General features: G+C 35.8%; 1 protein-coding gene across 2 annotated transcripts in view; it reads left to right on the plus strand.

Moving 5' to 3' along the window:
- BLTP1 (bridge-like lipid transfer protein family member 1) overlaps nucleotides 1–17,645 on the plus strand; it is a 216,686-nt gene that overhangs the window by 56,476 nt on the left and 142,565 nt on the right. For both annotated transcript variants that reach the window (XM_081223831.1, XM_081223832.1), the window contains exons 15-20: nucleotides 1,223–1,340; nucleotides 7,291–7,446; nucleotides 7,718–7,815; nucleotides 10,356–10,534; nucleotides 10,701–10,807; nucleotides 11,814–12,019. In XM_081223831.1, the coding sequence (XP_081079957.1) occupies nucleotides 1,223–1,340; nucleotides 7,291–7,446; nucleotides 7,718–7,815; nucleotides 10,356–10,534; nucleotides 10,701–10,807; nucleotides 11,814–12,019 (864 nt within the window). The remainder of the gene's footprint in view (nucleotides 1–1,222; nucleotides 1,341–7,290; nucleotides 7,447–7,717; nucleotides 7,816–10,355; nucleotides 10,535–10,700; nucleotides 10,808–11,813; nucleotides 12,020–17,645) is intronic.

The following is a 17,645-nucleotide window of genomic DNA, read 5'->3' on the forward strand; positions in this document are numbered from 1 at the left end:
ATCAAATGGTCAGTCTTCTCATTCAAGAACAACCAGATGCTCTTGACCATGTTTTTGGGTAGAGGTGTAGATTCCCAATGCTGTGGACTCCCTTTGGCATCTCTCTGTTGCTCTTCTTTTGGGGGAAATGAATATAAGGCAACACTACATGGGTTTTTGGCCTTTAAAAATGTGAAAAGTTCTCGGTGTATTGTTTTTAAACTTCACTGTATGGCTAGACTAGCTGTCTCCTATGCTGTAAGTAAGATAATTTTTTACTCTATGTTTTCTGGCCCCATCAGATTCTTTCTCAGGGCTTAATAATTCATTGTCCTTTTTTACTTGATGAATAAGGTACAAGGAAGAAAATCTTATTGATACCCTGAATTGCTCCATATTAGAAACAGAATAAATATGGCAATGCTCATGATTGAAAACTGCAGGTCAGGAACTCATTAATCAAGCAGATTATTATTTTTTCTCAAGGACGACAACAATAACAGCAAAATAACAAAAGTCACTGTGTAGAATGGCTGATATTTAGAGAGGATTCTTTTATATTAGATGATATCATTAGGTCCTTAATTGCTTGTCTAAACAAGCATATTTATATATGATATATGTAAATTAAGAAAATTTTGCAGTTACCAAGAATATAATGAATACTATAAATATGAATATTCAGCATTTTAATGAATTCCTAAGCTATTGCTGATAAATGGTGCTGTGCAATAATGGTATTCCTGGCCAGGCAGCTCTTGCCTTTGCAGAATTGCCAAGCTTTGGCAGGTGGAATATACCACAAAGCATCATGTCAGATTTATAACTACTGTGCTGTCAAATGAGAACCGAGGAGACACTGGTGGCCAGACTTCTGTGTGACAGTATACATTGCACTCTACCCTGCCTGACCCTGAGCCTCTCACTTAACAGATTAGGTTTAAAGAAGAGTTAATGAAGTTGGCTGTTACTCTGTTTGTTTAGCTACAGTATCAAAACTGTAGCCTGATTTGTTCTTAAAGTTTTTTGGCCACATCATAGCTTAGTATTTTAAGGAGCTGGATGTAACCATGGATACTGACCTTTAGCCACAGCAATATTAAAATCTCTAAGGGACATTCTGTTTGGCTCAGTAGGAAAATAAGTTTTAATTACTCACCAGTTTGTGCGAGTTCATTTCTAATGCTGTCACACAATGTCATATTTTAACCTCTGACATTGTTACCTAACATTTGATTTGCAGTTTCACATCATTGCCAGCTACCCCCGAATATGGAACATGCCACAGACATGGCAGTGTGAATTAGAGGTTTATAAAGCCACCTACCACTTCATCTTTGCACAGAAGAATTTCTTCACAGGTAATTTTCTAATAAGTATAAATACAATGAGATCTGAGATTTATCATAGTGAACTTGTGTATAGTCAATAAGTTTTGCTTTTAGATTCAACATAGGGACTTGATGACACAATTCATACTTTCTTTTATACTTCTTTTGGGGCCAAGTTTATCAAAGGAAAAACTTAAATATACATGTTCTATGCTGTCTTCTAACCCAAACAAGGAAAATATTAACCCCAAATTGGGCTTAGGAGGAAGTGCAAGAACTCATTTTTGTGTCAGTCTAGTGGGGGATAAGTTGGGGAAGATGAGTCAGTTTCTTTCTCTTCCTGAATTAGGCATCATTGTGGCTCTATTATTTTGTTTTAGTTAGTAATCCACAGACAGTATATTCAAATAGTCAAATATGTTATTTTTGTATTTGGAGTCCCTACTTAACTCCTTTCTGTTGGCATGTATAATTAAGTTGGTGCTGTCATTAGGTGGAAAAAATTCTTTTATTTCTTGCAGCATATTATGATAGCTACTCATTATTTTATGATTATGGGAACATGTGGTCTTAGTCTCTGAATGACATAAATACTGCTACATAAAAATAAGCATTTTTTGAGCCTTTCTGTAAGAAGTTTAGCCACAGTTGGTCTGTTTTTCTAGGATCAGTGGCTACCCCAGAACTCCTAATATTTGCCTGACTGATTGCTGCATTTATCTCTTCGTCCATCCACCCACCGATCATTTACAAGTATTCTGTGCTGAATACTAATATTTGTGGGTATAGCAGTGATTAAGATATTCACAGGTTTCCCTGTCCTGACATTACTTACTAGCAATATGATGTTGGCCAAATTTCCTAATTGTTTAAGCTTCAGTTTCCTTATCTGTGAAATAGGGATAACAATTTCTAACTTAATTTTGCTATTGCTAGAGTTTTGGCCTTTTATAATAATGCCAATACTATAATATGTTCAATCAGTAGTCTTCTGTAGTTGTTTTTTGCTTTAATCAGGAGCCTTATCGTGGGGATTAGATAGAATGATTCTGTATTTTTGCAGTTGTATAATGCTTCTCCAAGGCTCAAGTCAAGGTCCCAGTAGTAGAAACTTTGACAGAGTCCCTGGCAAGTTAAATTTTTGTCAGTGAAGCTGAATATTGAATAAGTACTACTTAATTCAGATTTATGAAAAAAATAATAGCTAAAACTTAGTGTGTATTAGTGTCTGTCTCTGTTCTAAGCAGTTTCACATATTAAATCATTAAATCCTCATAATAATTCTCTGAGGTCAATTTTATTATCATTATCCTTATTTTACAGATGAGGGCAGTGAGTTACAGAGTGGTTAAGCAATTTGTCCAGGGTTACACGACTAAGTCAAGCTAGGATTCCAACCCAAATAGTCTGGTTCAAGAATCTGTTTTTATATAGATAGCTTCTTTGCATAATCTTTTCCTTCTCACTTAAGATTTTATCATTTCTAACTTTGCTAATCTTTTAAAATAGATTCCAGTTTCTTTTTAGACTTTTTAAATTATAAATTATTTAATTTATTTAAACTTAAAGAAAAAACCCAGTATTTTCAAGCATTCAATACTTCATATTGTTTTTCCTCCAGAACTTCACAATCTCAGACTTTAGCAGTGCCAAGAATACTTGGAGTAGAAGTATAAATTTCTCAAAATTTAAACTTTATTTTGTAGTAGTGCTTACATTTAGACTGAATATTGTATTAGCTAAACAAGTACACATTTCCTAAATTACAATTGTGATTTTTCATAAATTATTTTCTTTCTTTAACTCTAATCTTTATGCTTATACCTATTTAACTTCACTTTTTTAGTTATTTTTTTCTAAAATTTATTTGGAGAAATTTAAAAAATATAGAAAGGTACAAAACTTAAGTTCTCATCTCCCAGATTTAACAGCTGTAACATTTAGATATATTACTTCTGAAAACTGTGTTCAATAATAGTGGTGAGAGTGGGCAACCTTGTCTTGTTCCTGATATTAGTGGAAATGGTTTCATTTTTTTCACCATTCAAGACGATGTTGGCTGTGGGTTTGTCATATATGGCCTTTATTACGTTGAGGAAAGTTCCCTCTATGCCTACTTTCTGCAGGGTTTTTATCATAAATGGGTGTTGAATTATGTCGAAGCTTTCTCTGCATCTATTGAGATGATCATATGGTTTTTCTCCGTCAATTTGTTAATATGGTGTATCGCATTGATTGATTTGCGTATATTGAAGAATCCTTGCATTCCTGGAATAAACCCCACTTGATCATGGTGTATGATCCTTTTAATGTGCTGTTGGATTCTGTTTGCTAGTATTTTGTTGAGGATTTTTGCATCTGTGTTCATCAGTGATATTGGCCTGTAGTTTTCTTTCTTTGTGACATCCTTGCCTGGTTTTGGTATCAAGGTGATGGTGGCCTCGTAGAATGAGTTTGGGAGTGCTCCTCCCTCTGCTATATTTTGGAAGAGTTTGAGAAGGATAGGTGTTAGCTCTTCTCTAAATGTTTGATAGAATTCGCCTGTGAAGCCATCTGGTCCTGGGCTTTTGTTGGTTGGAAGATTTTTAATCACAGTTTCAATTTCAGTGCTTGTGATTGGTCTATTCATATTTTCTATTTCTTCCTGATTCAGTCTTGGCAGGTTGTGCATTTCTAAGACTTTGTCCATTTCTTCCAGGTTGTCCATTTTATTGGCATAGAGTTTCTTGTAGTAATCTCTCATGATCTTTTGTATTTCTGCAGTGTCAGTTGTTACTTCTCCTTTTTCATTTCTAATTCTCTTGATTTGAGTCTTCTCCCTTTTTTTCTTGATGAGTCTGGCTAACGGTTTATCAATTTTGTTTATCTTCTCAAAGAACCAGCTTTTAGTTTTATTGATCTTTGCTATCATTTCCTTCATTTCTTTTTCATTTATTTCTGATCTGATCTTTATGATTTCTTTCCTTCTGCTAACTTTGGGGGTTTTTTGTTCTTTTTTCTCTAATTGCTTTAGGTGCAGGGTCAGGTGGTTTACTCGAGATGTTTCCTGTTTCTTAAGCTGGGATTGTATTGCTATAAACTTCCCCCTTAGAACTGCTTTTGCTGCGTCCCATAGGTTTTGGGTCGTCGTGTCTCCATTGTCATTTGTTTCTAGGTATTTTTTTATTTCCTCTTTGATTTCTTCAGTGATCACTTCGTTATTGAGTAGTGTATTGTTTAGCCTCCATGTGTTTGTATTTTTTACAGATCTTTTCCTGTAATTGATGTCTAGTCTCATAGCATTGTGGTCGGAAAAGATACTTGATACAATTTCAATTTTCTTAAATTTACCAAGGCTTGATTTGTGACCCAAGATATGATCTATCCTGGAGAATGTTCCATGAGCACTTGAGAAAAATGTGTATTCTGTTGTTTTTGGATGGAATGTCCTATAAATATCAATTAAGTCCATCTTGTTTAATGTATCATTTAAAGCTTGTGTTTCCTTATTGATTTTCATTTTGGATGATCTGTCCATTGGTGAAAGTGGGGTGTTAAAGTCCCCTACTATGAGTGTGTTACTGTCGATTTCCCCTTTTATGGCTGTTAGTATTTGCCTTATGTATTGAGGTGCTTCTATGTTGGGTGCATAAATATTTACAATTGTTATATCTTCTTCTTGGATCGATCCCTTTATCATTATGTAGTGTCCTTCTTTGTCTCTTCTAATAGTCTTTATTTTAAAGTCTATTTTGTCTGATATAAGAATTGCTACTCCAGCTTCCTTTTGATTTCCATTTGCATGGAATATCTTTTTCCATCCCCTTACTTTCAGTCTGTATGTGTCTCTAGGTCTGAAGTGGGTCTCTTGTAGACAGCATATATATGGGTCTTGTTTTTGTATCCATTCAGCCAATCTGTGTCTTTTGGTGGGAGCATTTAGTCCATTTACATTTAAGGTAATTATTGATATGTATGTTCCTATTCCCATTTTCTTAATTGTTTTGGGTTCGTTATTGTAGGTATTTTCCTTCTGTTGTGTTTCTTGCCTAGAGAAGTTCCTTTAGCATTTGTTGTAAAGCTGGTTTGGTGGTGCTGAACTCTCCCAGCTTTTGCTTGTCTGTAAAGGTTTTAATTTCTCCATCAAATCTGAATGAGATCCTTGCTGGGTAGAGTAATCTTGGTTGCAGGTTTTTCTCCTTCATCACTTTAATTATGTCCTGCCACTCCCTTCCGGCTTGTAGAGTTTCTGCTGAGAGATCAGCTGTTATCCTGATGGGAATTCCCTTGTGTGTTATTTGTTGTTTTTCCCTTGCTGCTTTTAATATGATTTCTTTGTGTTTAATTTTTGACCGTTTGATTAATATGTGTCTTGGCGTATTTCTCCTTGGATTTATTCTGTATGGGACTCTCTGTGCCTCCTGGACTTGATTAACTATTTCCTTTCCTATATTAGGGAAGTTTTCCACTATAATCTCTTCAAATATTTTCTCAGTCCCTTTCTTTTTCTCTTCTTCTTCTGGACCCCCTATAATTCAAATGTTGGTGCGTTTAATGTTGTCCCAGAGGTCTCTGAGACTGTCCTCTGTTCTTTCCATTCTTTTTTCTTTACTTTGCTGTGCAGCAGTTATTTCCACTATTTTATCTTCCACCTCACTTATCCGTTCTTCTGCCTCAGTTATTCTCCTATTGATCCCATCTAGAGTATTTTTCATTTCATTTATTGTGTTTTTAATCGATGCTTGATTCATCTTTAGTTCTTCTAGGTCCTTGTTAACTGTTTCTTGCATTTTGTCTATTCTATTTCCAAGATTTTGGATCTTGGAAATAGAATCTTGGATCATCTTTACTATCATTATTCTGAATTCTTTTTCAGGTAGACTGCCTATTACCTCTTCATTTGTTAGGTCTGGTAGGTTTTTATCTTGCTCCTTCACCTGCTGTGTGTTTTTCTGTCTTCTCATTTTGCTTATCTTCCTGTGTTTGGGGTCTCCTTTTTGCAGGCTGCAGATTCGTAGTTCCCATTGTTTTTGGTGTCTGTCCCCAGTGGCTAAGGTTGTTTCAGTAGGTTGTGTAGGCTTCCTCGTGGGGAGGACTAGTGCCTGTGTTCTGGTGGTTGAGGCTGGATCTTGTCTTTCTGGTGGATAGGTTCACGTCTGGTGGTGTGTTTTGGGGTGCCTGTGGCCTTAGTATGTTTTTAGGCAGCCTCTCTGCTAATGGGTGGGGTTGTGTTCCTGTCTTGTTAGTTGTTTGGCATAGGGTGACCAGCATTGTAGCTTGCTGGTCATTGACTGAAGCTGGGTGCTGGTGTTGAGATGGAGATCTCTGGGAGATTTTCGCCGCTTGATATTATGTGGAGCTGGGAGGTCTCTTGTGGACCCGTGTCCTGAAGTTGGCTCTCCCACTTCAGAGGCACAGCACTGACTCCTGGCTTCAGCACCAAGAACCTTTCATCAGCTCTGGAATTCTACTGCCTTCGGCGTGTTTCTTTTTCCTGTCTGCTTATAGCTCTCCCAGCACCCGGTTCTAATCAACAGGGAAGAGCTCAATCACTGCATATCTTTTTAATGAACAAAATTTTTGTTAATGTGTACGAAGTAACATGGCAAAATTTTGAGTTCAATGAAAAAAAAGTAATTTAACTTGTACATCTAGGATAGTGTAAAAATCTACATAGAAAAAAGAACTAGGATGAGATATATCCACAATGTTAGGTGTTTTGGTAACAGAATATCAGGTAATTTTTTTTCCTCTTTTATCTTCTGAAGTTTCTTTAAAAACATAATAGGTATATGAAATGCATAAAAGTTTTCTTATTTGGAACTATGATTAGTAAGTAAGCATTTTTAGTGTCCAATCATTTAGCTACATCTTAATCACCTTTTTGTATAAAAGTTCTTTTTAGGTAACAATAGGAAACTTTTTGGTGTTAGAATATTTTTATTTTGTTTTCTGAATTTCAGTTAATTTTACATTCTGTCTCCTACCTCAATAATTTTAGATTTAATTCAAGACTGGTCAAGCGATAGTGCTCCAGACATTTTTTCATTTGTTCCATATACATGGAATTTTAAAATCATGTTTCATCAATTTGAAATGATTTGGGCAGCTAATCAGCACAATTGGATTGACTGTTCCACTAAACAACAGGAAAATGGTAAGTACTTTTTAAAAATTAGTTTAGTATTCTGTTCATTAAGACAAATACCAACAAAGAAAACTGGTATTGATTTTTGTAGTTTTAATAGATACTAGAATTGATCTTCTTTTCCATTGTCTTATAAGACTCTCACAGAACTATTTCAGAATTTGTATTACACTAAGTATATTAAATTTAATTTTGTTTAGGTGTGTATTTAAGGCAGTTTTTGTTTAAAATTTTTTTGTAATTAAAAGTAAATTTCTTTTCTTTTTTTTTTTTTTTGCAGTGTACCTGGCAGCCTGTGGGGAAACACTAAACATTGATTTCTCTTTGCCGTTTACGGACTTTGTTCCAGCTACATGTAATACCAAGTTCTCTTTAAGAGTACGTATAATTAGATGCATTGTTTATTCCACAAGGTTTATTAGTAAATTTGATTTCCCAGCACTTACCTTTACTCTCTCCTGCCCATCCTGTTGCCACCCTGAAGTATTTTGGTTTTCCACCATTGTTCACTAACTTCAGTGGCACAGAATTGCCTGTTTCTTTTTTGTAGTTAACTGTAATATTCTGCCTTTCCCCTAAGTTCCCCAAGTTCCCCTAAGAAGTTGGGCAGTAACTTGAAAAGATATGTGTACCCCAGTGTTCATAGCAGCATTATTAACAATAGCCAGGATATGGAAGTGACCTCAGTGCCCATTGACAGATGAATGGATAAAGAAGATGTGATATATATACTCACTGGAGTATTACTCAGCCATAAAAAAGGATGAGACCTTGCCATTTATGATGGATAAATGGATGACCTGGAGGGGTATTATGCTTAGTGAAATAAGTCAAACAGAGAAAGACAAATACTGTATGTCTTCACTTATATTTGGAATCTAAAAAACAAAACAAATAAACAGATAAAACAGAAATGGACTTCCAGATACAGAAAACAAACTAGTGGTTACCAGAGGGGGGAGGGGAAGGAGGAAGGGTGAAGTAGGTGAAGGAGATTAAGAGATATAAACTACCAGTTATAAAATAAGTCATGGGGATGTAATGTACAGCACTGGGAATATAGTCAATATTTTATAATAACTTTGTATTGATATAGCATATAATCCATAAAAACACTGAATTGTGTTATATGACTGAAATGAATATAATATTGTAAATCAACTATACTTCTATTAAAAAAAAAACCTGGGCAAAAAAAAAAATTCCTTGAGTCGATTATTTTGTTAGAGCTCATTTCTGACCTCTGTGACTAATCTATATGTTCTCTTAAGAACTTATTCTAGGTCTAATATTAGTCTGTGAACTGGATTTTACATTTCTCTATACAGTTGACACTTGAACAATGTGGAGGTTAGGGACGCTGACCCTCCCTGCCATCATAAATTCGTGTGCAGTTACTTAGAGTCAGTTCTCCTTATATCCTCCATGTCCTTGGTTCCTCTGTATCTGAGGTTCAGCATCTGCAGATTCAACGAACCACAGATTGTGTAGGACTGTAATATTTACTGTTGAAAAAACATCCATGTGTAAGTGGCCTGTGCAGTTCAAACCTGTGTTGTTCAAGGGTCAGCTGTATTTCAGTCCTAATTTTAACCATGAATTCAAGGAATAAACCCCATGATCCAAAAGCCAGCTCTTAGGAGTTCAAAATTCATGGTACACCTAACTTTAAGGTATACAATCATTGGTAGTTGTAGTATTGATGGAGGTTATGAAGGTAAAAAATAGCAGCAATAATAAGAGCATCCAGCAAGTATTAACATCTTCTTTATGCCAGACACTTCTCCAAGTGCTTTATGTGTAGTAACTCATTTAATCATTCTCAGAACAACCCTCTTGTAGTAGTTGTTGTTATTATCTGCATTTACAGAATAGGAAACTGAGGAGGCAAGTTGATGTAAGTTGTCATATAGCTAGTGAGTGGCCAAGTTAGAATTCGAGCCCAGGCAGTATAGCTTAGGGCTCCACTCTTTTAACCACCCCATTGTGTTGCCTGTTTAGAAACCAAGCATCAAAATGAGCAAAGATTCAGGGACCTATAAGGAAAAAAGTGAAACTCAGTGAAGATCCTTTGATATAATTCTTAAAAAGCAGTTGAGGAACCAAGACTTACTAGAATCAAAATAGACAATCATGTTTTTTAAAATACAGAACATATTCCACCTGAGCTTATATTAGCTGATTTTTAATTTTTTTTTACTGAGTTACGTGTGAAATATCCAAGGAAACCCATGGAAGATAATCTTCTTACTGTTTTCTAGAAACTGTGCTGTTTATTTCCCTGATTTTTTTCCCTGACTTTCTTTTACTTAGAGATTTTATTTTTATTATTATCTTTTTTAAAGAAGGTTAACTAATTAATTAATTAATTAATTTGTTATTTTTGGCTGTGTTGGGTGTTCATTGCTGCGTGTGGGCTTTCCCTAGTTGTGGAGAGCAGGGGCTACTCTTCGTTGTGGTGCACGGGCTTCTCATTGCGGTGGCTTCTCTTATTGTGGAACATGGGCCCTAGGTGCGCGGGCTTCAGTAGTTGTGGCACTCAGGCTCCGTAGTTGTGGCTCGCAGGCCCTAGAGCGCAGGCTCAGTAGTTGTGGCACACAGGCTTAGTTGCTCCATGGCATGTGGGATCTTCCTGGACCAGGGCTTGAACCCATGTCCCCTGAATTGGCAGGTGGATTCTTAACCACTGCACCACCAGGGAAGTCTCATTCTTGACTTTCTACGCAGAATTTAGTTTCAGTCAATGTAAGATCTTATTCCAGTTACTTACCTGATTATTCAGTGTAAAACCTGCCATTTCAAATTTATGTTTATTTTCTGTTTAATTGATTATTATAGGTAAGCTTGCTTGTAAATAGTAACCTAACAAATTTATGTACCTATTTTGTTACTTTGGGTTATTATAAATTATTTTTTAGGGAGAAGATGTTGATCTTCATTTGTTTCTACCAGATTGCCACCCTAGTAAATATTCATTATTTATGCTGGTAAAGAATTGCCACCCAAATAAAATGACTCATGATACTGGTATTCCTGCTGAATGTCAAAGTAGCCAGAAAACAGTTAAACCAAAATGGCGGAACATTACTCAAGAAAAGTAAGTACTTAATATTAGTGATCTAAGTATTTTGTGTTTATGTGGAGAAATTACTCTTCTAATTCTTTAAAAGAATGATAGTAAAATTTGATTATCTGTAACTGGTGTCTGTATACAATCAAAGGAATAAGTACCAGACTAGAAACTTTATTTTTACTCTTCAAAGGGCTGGTTGGGTTGAATGCTGGACTGTCCCAAGTGTCATGCTTACAATTGATTACACATGGCATCCAATTTATCCACAAAAAGCAGATGAACAGCTAAAACAGTCATGTAAGTGTTTTTATATAATTTGTACGTTGAAATATCTAGTGTTATAATTGATAAACATCCAAGATACAAGGAGAAATTAAAAATATTTGGAAATGCATCTATTGGCAATTTTATACATTTAAAATCTTTTAAGGATTTTGGTGTAATTACAGCTAACTTTCATTGAGCGTTTACTATATATCAAGTACTATATCAAATACTGTATATATCAAATACTAGGCCAAGCTGTTTCCTGGTTTACTTTATCTCATTTAACTCTTCAAGCAACTCTGTGAGATAGATGTTATAATTATTATTGTCATTGTAGAGTTGAGGAAATATGCTCAGAGAAAGTAAGTAATTTTCTCAAGGTCTGCTGAGCTAGAAGCAGCAGAGCTGGAGTATGAAGTTAGGTATATGTAAATCTGTATATTTAAAGCACTAGATTTTGTGAAATGTTAGTTTCTTTAATGCATTTTGACAGCTGTCATATCATTTATAGTTTCCCTGAGGCTTAAGTGCTGCTTTATTTGGATCCAAAGTGGAATTAGAGTCAAGTGATATTTTCTGTGTATTTTTCCAGTGAGTTAAGTTTTTAAGAATAGTCTTTGTAACTTTCTCATATGTATATGTTCATAATGTCACACTGCATTTGAATAGCTGTTTATGTGAAAATAACTTTATAGTTTAATGCCTAAGTATAGTTAAAGCCTAATTGTGACCCAGACTTACAGTATATTGACAGAACTTGATGAGAATGTTGCCTTAGTTAATGGGAATTTTGCATCGATTCTTTGAAGTTTGATTTATTTTATACATATTTCAATGAAGTCCATTCTTTATTGCATTCTTAACTATTAATCTTTCAGGTTTGTTTTCATTATATACTACAGATATTTTATAGCATTAGTTGCTTTCATATTTGCAAAATAGAATTTCTTAGTGACTAGTTCTTTGAAGAACTTTTAAGAGGTGCTTTCCTCCCTCACCCCTCAAACATTATTCTTTTTTCCTCAATTTATTCCAGTGTCAGAAATGGAAGAAACAATGCTATCTGTATTAAGGCCATCCCAGAAAACAGACAGAGTTGTTTCTTCTCCCTCTACTTCTTCACGTCCACCTATTGATCCCTCAGAACTTCCACCTGATAAACTTCATGTAGAAATGGAACTTTCTCCAGATTCTCAGATAACTCTCTATGGACCTCTATTAAATGCCTTTCTATGTATAAAGGTAAGAATTTTAAAAGAACCTCCATATATATATATTTTTTTTTTTTGCGGTACACGGGCCTGTCACTCATGCGGCCTCTCCCGTTGCGGAGCACAGGCTCCGGATGCGCAGGCTCAGCGGCCATGGCTCACGGGCCCAGCTGCTCTGCGGCATGTGGGATCTTCCCGGACCAGGGCACGAACCCACGTCCCCTGCATTGGCAGGCAGACTCTCAACCACTGTGCCACCAGGGAAGCCCTATCTTGAGTTTTAAAACTTTACTGTTGGAATTCAGGATAAAATCCAATATTTATTTACCTTTCTATTTGTGTTTGAATTTGTCCATGCTTCTGAGTTATATAAGCACAATTAAATCAAGCAGGTTCAAAGTAGGACCTGTATTATTTAGAGGCAGATGACAGTAGAGAATAGAGGAAAAAGCCCCAGTTCTGCAAGTCAGTATATTTGGGATTTTAATATTTGCCCTACCAGTAATTAACTGAATGACCTTAAGCCCTTCAATATCCTTTCCTATGAAAGGATATTATTTGGCCATATATCCAGAACCCTAGCCAGAAAATAAATATGTCAATAACCAAAATGCAGAATTTACCAAAATACTACCTTGGTTTTAATATTGAGCAAATGTAGTTAACGGTGTTAATTAGAATATTTTAACAACTTTTTCATTACTACTGACAGAGCAAATAGGCAAAATTTAAATTTGGAATTAATAGGAAGAAAAAAGAATTTCAATTAAAAAAGAAATTTAAATTCTGATGCAAAAGAAACCAGATATTAATTGTTGAAACACTTAAGAAATTTAAATACTTAAGAAACCAGGATGAACTGTGTGAAAGGAAATTTTGGTAACTGTTTATAATGTTTTTGTCACAAGTAACCAAAATGGGACATTCTTATTAAAGCTGTTGAAACATTCCTGATAAATATTCCAACTGTAATATATAAATTAAAGATTTAGCTAATTGGATTTAGCCAACTTTATTTATTTATTTATTTATTTTATTAGTTTCTGCTTTATAACAAAGTGAATCAGTCATACATATACATCTGTTCCCCCATCCCTTCCCTCTTGCGTCTCCCTCCCTCCCACCCTCCCTATCCCACCCCTCCAGGCGGTCACAAAGCACCGAGCTGATCTCCCTGTGCTATGCGGCTGCTTCCCACTATCTATCTACCTTACGTTTGGTACTGTATATATGTCCCTGCCTCTCTTTTGCTTTGTCACAGCTTACCCTTCCCCCTCCCCATATCCTCAAGTCCATTCTCAAGTAGGTCTGTGTCTTTATTCCTCTTTTACCCCTAGGTTCTTCATGACAATTTTTTTCTTAAATTCCATATATATGTGTTAGCATACGGTATTTGTCTTTCTCTTTCTGACTTACTTCACTCTGTATGACAGACTCTAGGTCTATCCACCTCATTACAAATAGCTCAGTTTCGTTTCTTTTTATGGCTGAGTAATATTCCATTGTATATATGTGCCACATCTTCTTTATCCTTTCATCCGATGATGGACACTTAGGTTGTTTCCATCTCCGGGCTACTGTGAATAGAGCTGTAATGAACATTTTGGTACATGTCTCTTTTTGAATTATGGTTTTCTCAGGGTATATGCCCAGTAGTGGGATTGCTGGGTCATATGGTAGTTCTATTTGTAGTTTTTTAAGGAACCTCCATACTGTTCTCCATAGTGGCTGTACCAATTCACATTCCCACCAGCAGTGCAAGAGTGTTCCCTTTTCTCCACACCCTCTCCAGCATTTATTGTTTCTAGATTTTTTGATGATGGCCATTCTGACTGGTGTGAGATGATATCTCATTGTAGTTTTGATTTGCATTTCTCTAATGATTAATGATGTTGAGCATTCTTTCATGTGTTTGTTGGCAGTCTGTATATCTTCTTTGGAGAAATGCCTATTTAAGTCTTCTGCCCATTTTTGGATTGGGTTGTTTGTTTTTTTGCTATTGAGCTGCATGAGCTGCTTATAAATTTTTGAGATTAATCCTTTGTCAGTTGCTTCATTTGCAAATATTTTCTCCCATTCTGAGGGTTGTCTTTTGGTCTTGTTTATGGTTTCCTTTGCTGTGCAAAAGCTTTGAAGTTTCATTAGGTCCCATTTGTTTATCTTTGTTTTTATTTCCATTTCTCTAGGAGGTGGGTCCAAAAGGATCTTGCTGTGATTTATGTCATAGAGTGTTCTGCCTATGTTTTCCTCTAAGAGTTTGATAGTTTCTGGCCTTACATTTAGGTCTCTAATCCATTTTGAGCTTATTTTTGTGTATGGTGTTAGGGAGTGATCTAATCTCATACTTTTACATGTCCCTATCCAGTTTTCCCAGCACCACTTATTAAAGAGACTGTCCTTTCTCCACTGTACATTCCTGCCTCCTTTATCAAAGATAAGTTGACCATATGTGCGTGGGTTTATCTCTGGGCTTTCTATCCTGTTCCATTGATCTATCTTTCTGTTTTTGTGCCAGTACCACACTGTCTTGATTACTGTAGCTTTGTAGTATAGTCTGAAGTCAGGGAGCCTGATTCCTCCAGCTCCGTTTTTCGTTCTCAAGATTGCTTTGGCTATTCGGGGTCTTTTGTTTTTCCAAACAAATTGTGAAGTTTTTTGTTCTAGTTCTGTGAAAAATGCCAGTGGTAGTTTGATAGGGATTGCATTGAATCTGTAGATTGCTTTGGGTAGTAGAGTCATTTTCACAATATTGATTCTTCCAATCCAGGAGCAGGTATATCTCTCCATCTATTTGTATCATCTTTAATTTCTTTCATCAGTGTCTTATAATTTTCTGCATACAGGTCTTTTGTCTCCTTAGGTAGGTTTATTCCTAGATATTTTATTCTTTTTGTTGCAATGGTAAATGGGAGTGTTTTCTTGATTTCACTTTCAGATTTTTCATCATTAGTGTACAGGAATGCCAGAGATTTCTGTGCATTAATTTTGTATCCTGCTACTTTACCAAATTCATTGATTAGCTCTAGTAGTTTTCTGGTAGCATCTTTAGGATTCTCTATGTATAGTATCATGTCATCTGCAAACAGTGACAGCTTTACTTCTTCTTTTCCAATTTGGATTCCTTTTATTTCCTTTTCTTCTCTGATTGCTGTGGCTAAAACTTCCAAAACTATGTTGAATAAGAGTGGTGAGAGTGGGCAACCTTGTCTTGTTCCTGATATTAGTGGAAATGGTTTCAGTTTTTCACCATTGAGGACGATGTTGGCTGTGGGTTTGTCATATATGGCCTTTATTACGTTGAGGAAAGTTCCCTCTATGCCTACTTTCTGCAGGGTTTTTATCATAAATGGGTGTTGAATTTTGTCAAAAGCTTTCTCTGCATCTATTGAGATGATCATATGGTTTTTCTCCTTCAACTTGTTAATATGGTGTATCACATTGATTGATTTGCATACATTGAAGAATCCTTGCATTCCTGGAGTAAAGCCCACTTGATCATGGTGTACGATGCTTTTAATGTGCTGTTGGATTCTGTTTGCTAGTATTTTGTTGAGGTTTTTTGCATCTATGTTCATCAGTGATATTGGCCTGTAGTTTTCTTTCTTTGTGACATCCTTGCCTGGTTTTGGTATCAAGGTGATGGTGGCCTCGTAGAATGAGTTTGGGAGTGCTCCTCCCTCTGCTATATTTTGGAAGAGTTTGAGAAGGATAGGTGTTACTTCTTCTCTAATTGTTTGATAGAATTCGCCTGTGAAGCCATCTGGTCCTGGGCTTTTGTTGGTTGGAAGATTTTTAATCACAGTTTCAGTTTCAGTGCTTGATTGGTCTATTCGTATTTTCTATTTCTTCCTGATTCAGTCTTGGCAGGTTGTGCATTTCTAAGACTTTGTCCATTTCTTCCAGGTTGTCCATTTTATTGGCATAGAGTTTCTTGTAGTAATCTCTCATGATCTTTTGTATTTCTGCAGTGTCAGTTGTTACTTCTCCTTTTTCATTTCTAATTCTCTTGATTTGAGTCTTCTCCCTTTTTTTCTTGATGAGTCTGGCTAACGGTTTATCAATTCTGTTTATCTTCTCAAAGAACCAGCTTTTAGTTTTATTGATCTTTGCTATCGTTTCCTTCATTTCTTTTTCATTTATTTCTGATCTGATCTTTATGATTTCTTTCCTTCTGCTAACTTTGGGGGTTTTTTGTTCTTTTTTCTCTAATTGCTTTAGGTGCAGGGTCAGGTGGTTTACTCGAGATGTTTCCTGTTTCTTAAGGTGGGATTGTATTGCTATAAACTTCCCCCTTAGAACTGCTTTTGCTGCATCCCATAGGTTTTGGGTCGTCGTGTCTCCATTGTCATTTGTTTCTAGGTATTTTTTTATTTCCTCTTTGATTTCTTCAGTGATCACTTCGTGATTGAGTAGTGTATTGTTTAGCCTCCATGTGTTTGTATTTTTTACAGATCTTTTCCTGTAATTGATGTCTAGTCTCATAGCATTGTGGTCGGAAAAGATACTTGATACAATTTCAATTTTCTTAAATTTACCAAGGCTTGATTTGTGACCCAAGATATGATCTATCCTGGAGAATGTTCCATGAGCATTTGAGAAAAATGTTTATTCTGTTGTTTTTGGATGGAATGTCCTATAAATATCAATTAAGTCCATCTTGTTTAATGTATCATTTAAAGCTTGTGTTTCCTTATTGATTTTCATTTTGGATGATCTGTCCATTGGTGAAAGTGGGGTGTTAAAGTCCCCTACTATGAGTGTGTTACAGTCGATTTCCCCTTTTATGGCTGTTAGTATTTGCCTTATGTATTGAGGTGCTTCTATGTTGGGTGCATAAATATTTACAATTGTTATATCTTCTTCTTGGATCGATCCCTTTATCATTATGTAGTGTCCTTCTTTGTCTCTTCTAATAGTCTTTATTTTAAAGTCTATTTTGTCTGATATAAGAATTGCTACTCCAGCTTCCTTTTGATTTCCATTTGCATGGAATATCTTTTTCCATCCCCTTACTTTCAATCTGTATGTGTCTCTAGGTCTGAAGTGGGTCTCTTGTAGACAGCATATATATGGGTCTTGTTTTTGTATCCATTCAGCCAATCTGTGTCTTTTGGTGGGAGCATTTAGTCCATTTACATTTAAGGTAATTCTTGATATGTATGTTCCTATTCCCATTTCCTTAATTGTTTTGGGTTCGTTATTGTAGGTATTTTCCTTCTGTTGTGTTTCTTGCCTAGAGAAGTTCCTTTAGCATTTGTTGTAAAGCTGGTTTGGTGGTGCTGAACTCTCCCAGCTTTTGCTTGTCTGTAAAGGTTTTAATTTCTCCATCAAATCTGAATGAGATCCTTGCTGGGTAGAGTAATCTTGGTTGCAGGTTTTTCTCCTTCATCACTTTAATTATGTCCTGCCACTCCCTTCCGGCTTGTAGAGTTTCTGCTGAGAGATCAGCTGTTATCCTGATGGGGATTCCCTTGTGTGTTATTTGTTGTTTTTCCCTTGCTGCTTTTAATATGATTTCTTTGTGTTTAATTTTTGACTGTTTGATTAATATGTGTCTTGGCGTATTTCTCCTTGGATTTATTCTGTATGGGACTCTCTGTGCCTCCTGGACTTGATTAACTATTTCCTTTCCTATATTAGGGAAGTTTTCCACTATA

The sequence above is a fragment of the Mesoplodon bidens genome, assembly GCF_964165515.1.
Source record: "Mesoplodon bidens genome assembly, chromosome: 1".
Classification (NCBI taxonomy): Eukaryota; Metazoa; Chordata; class Mammalia; order Artiodactyla; family Ziphiidae; genus Mesoplodon; species Mesoplodon bidens.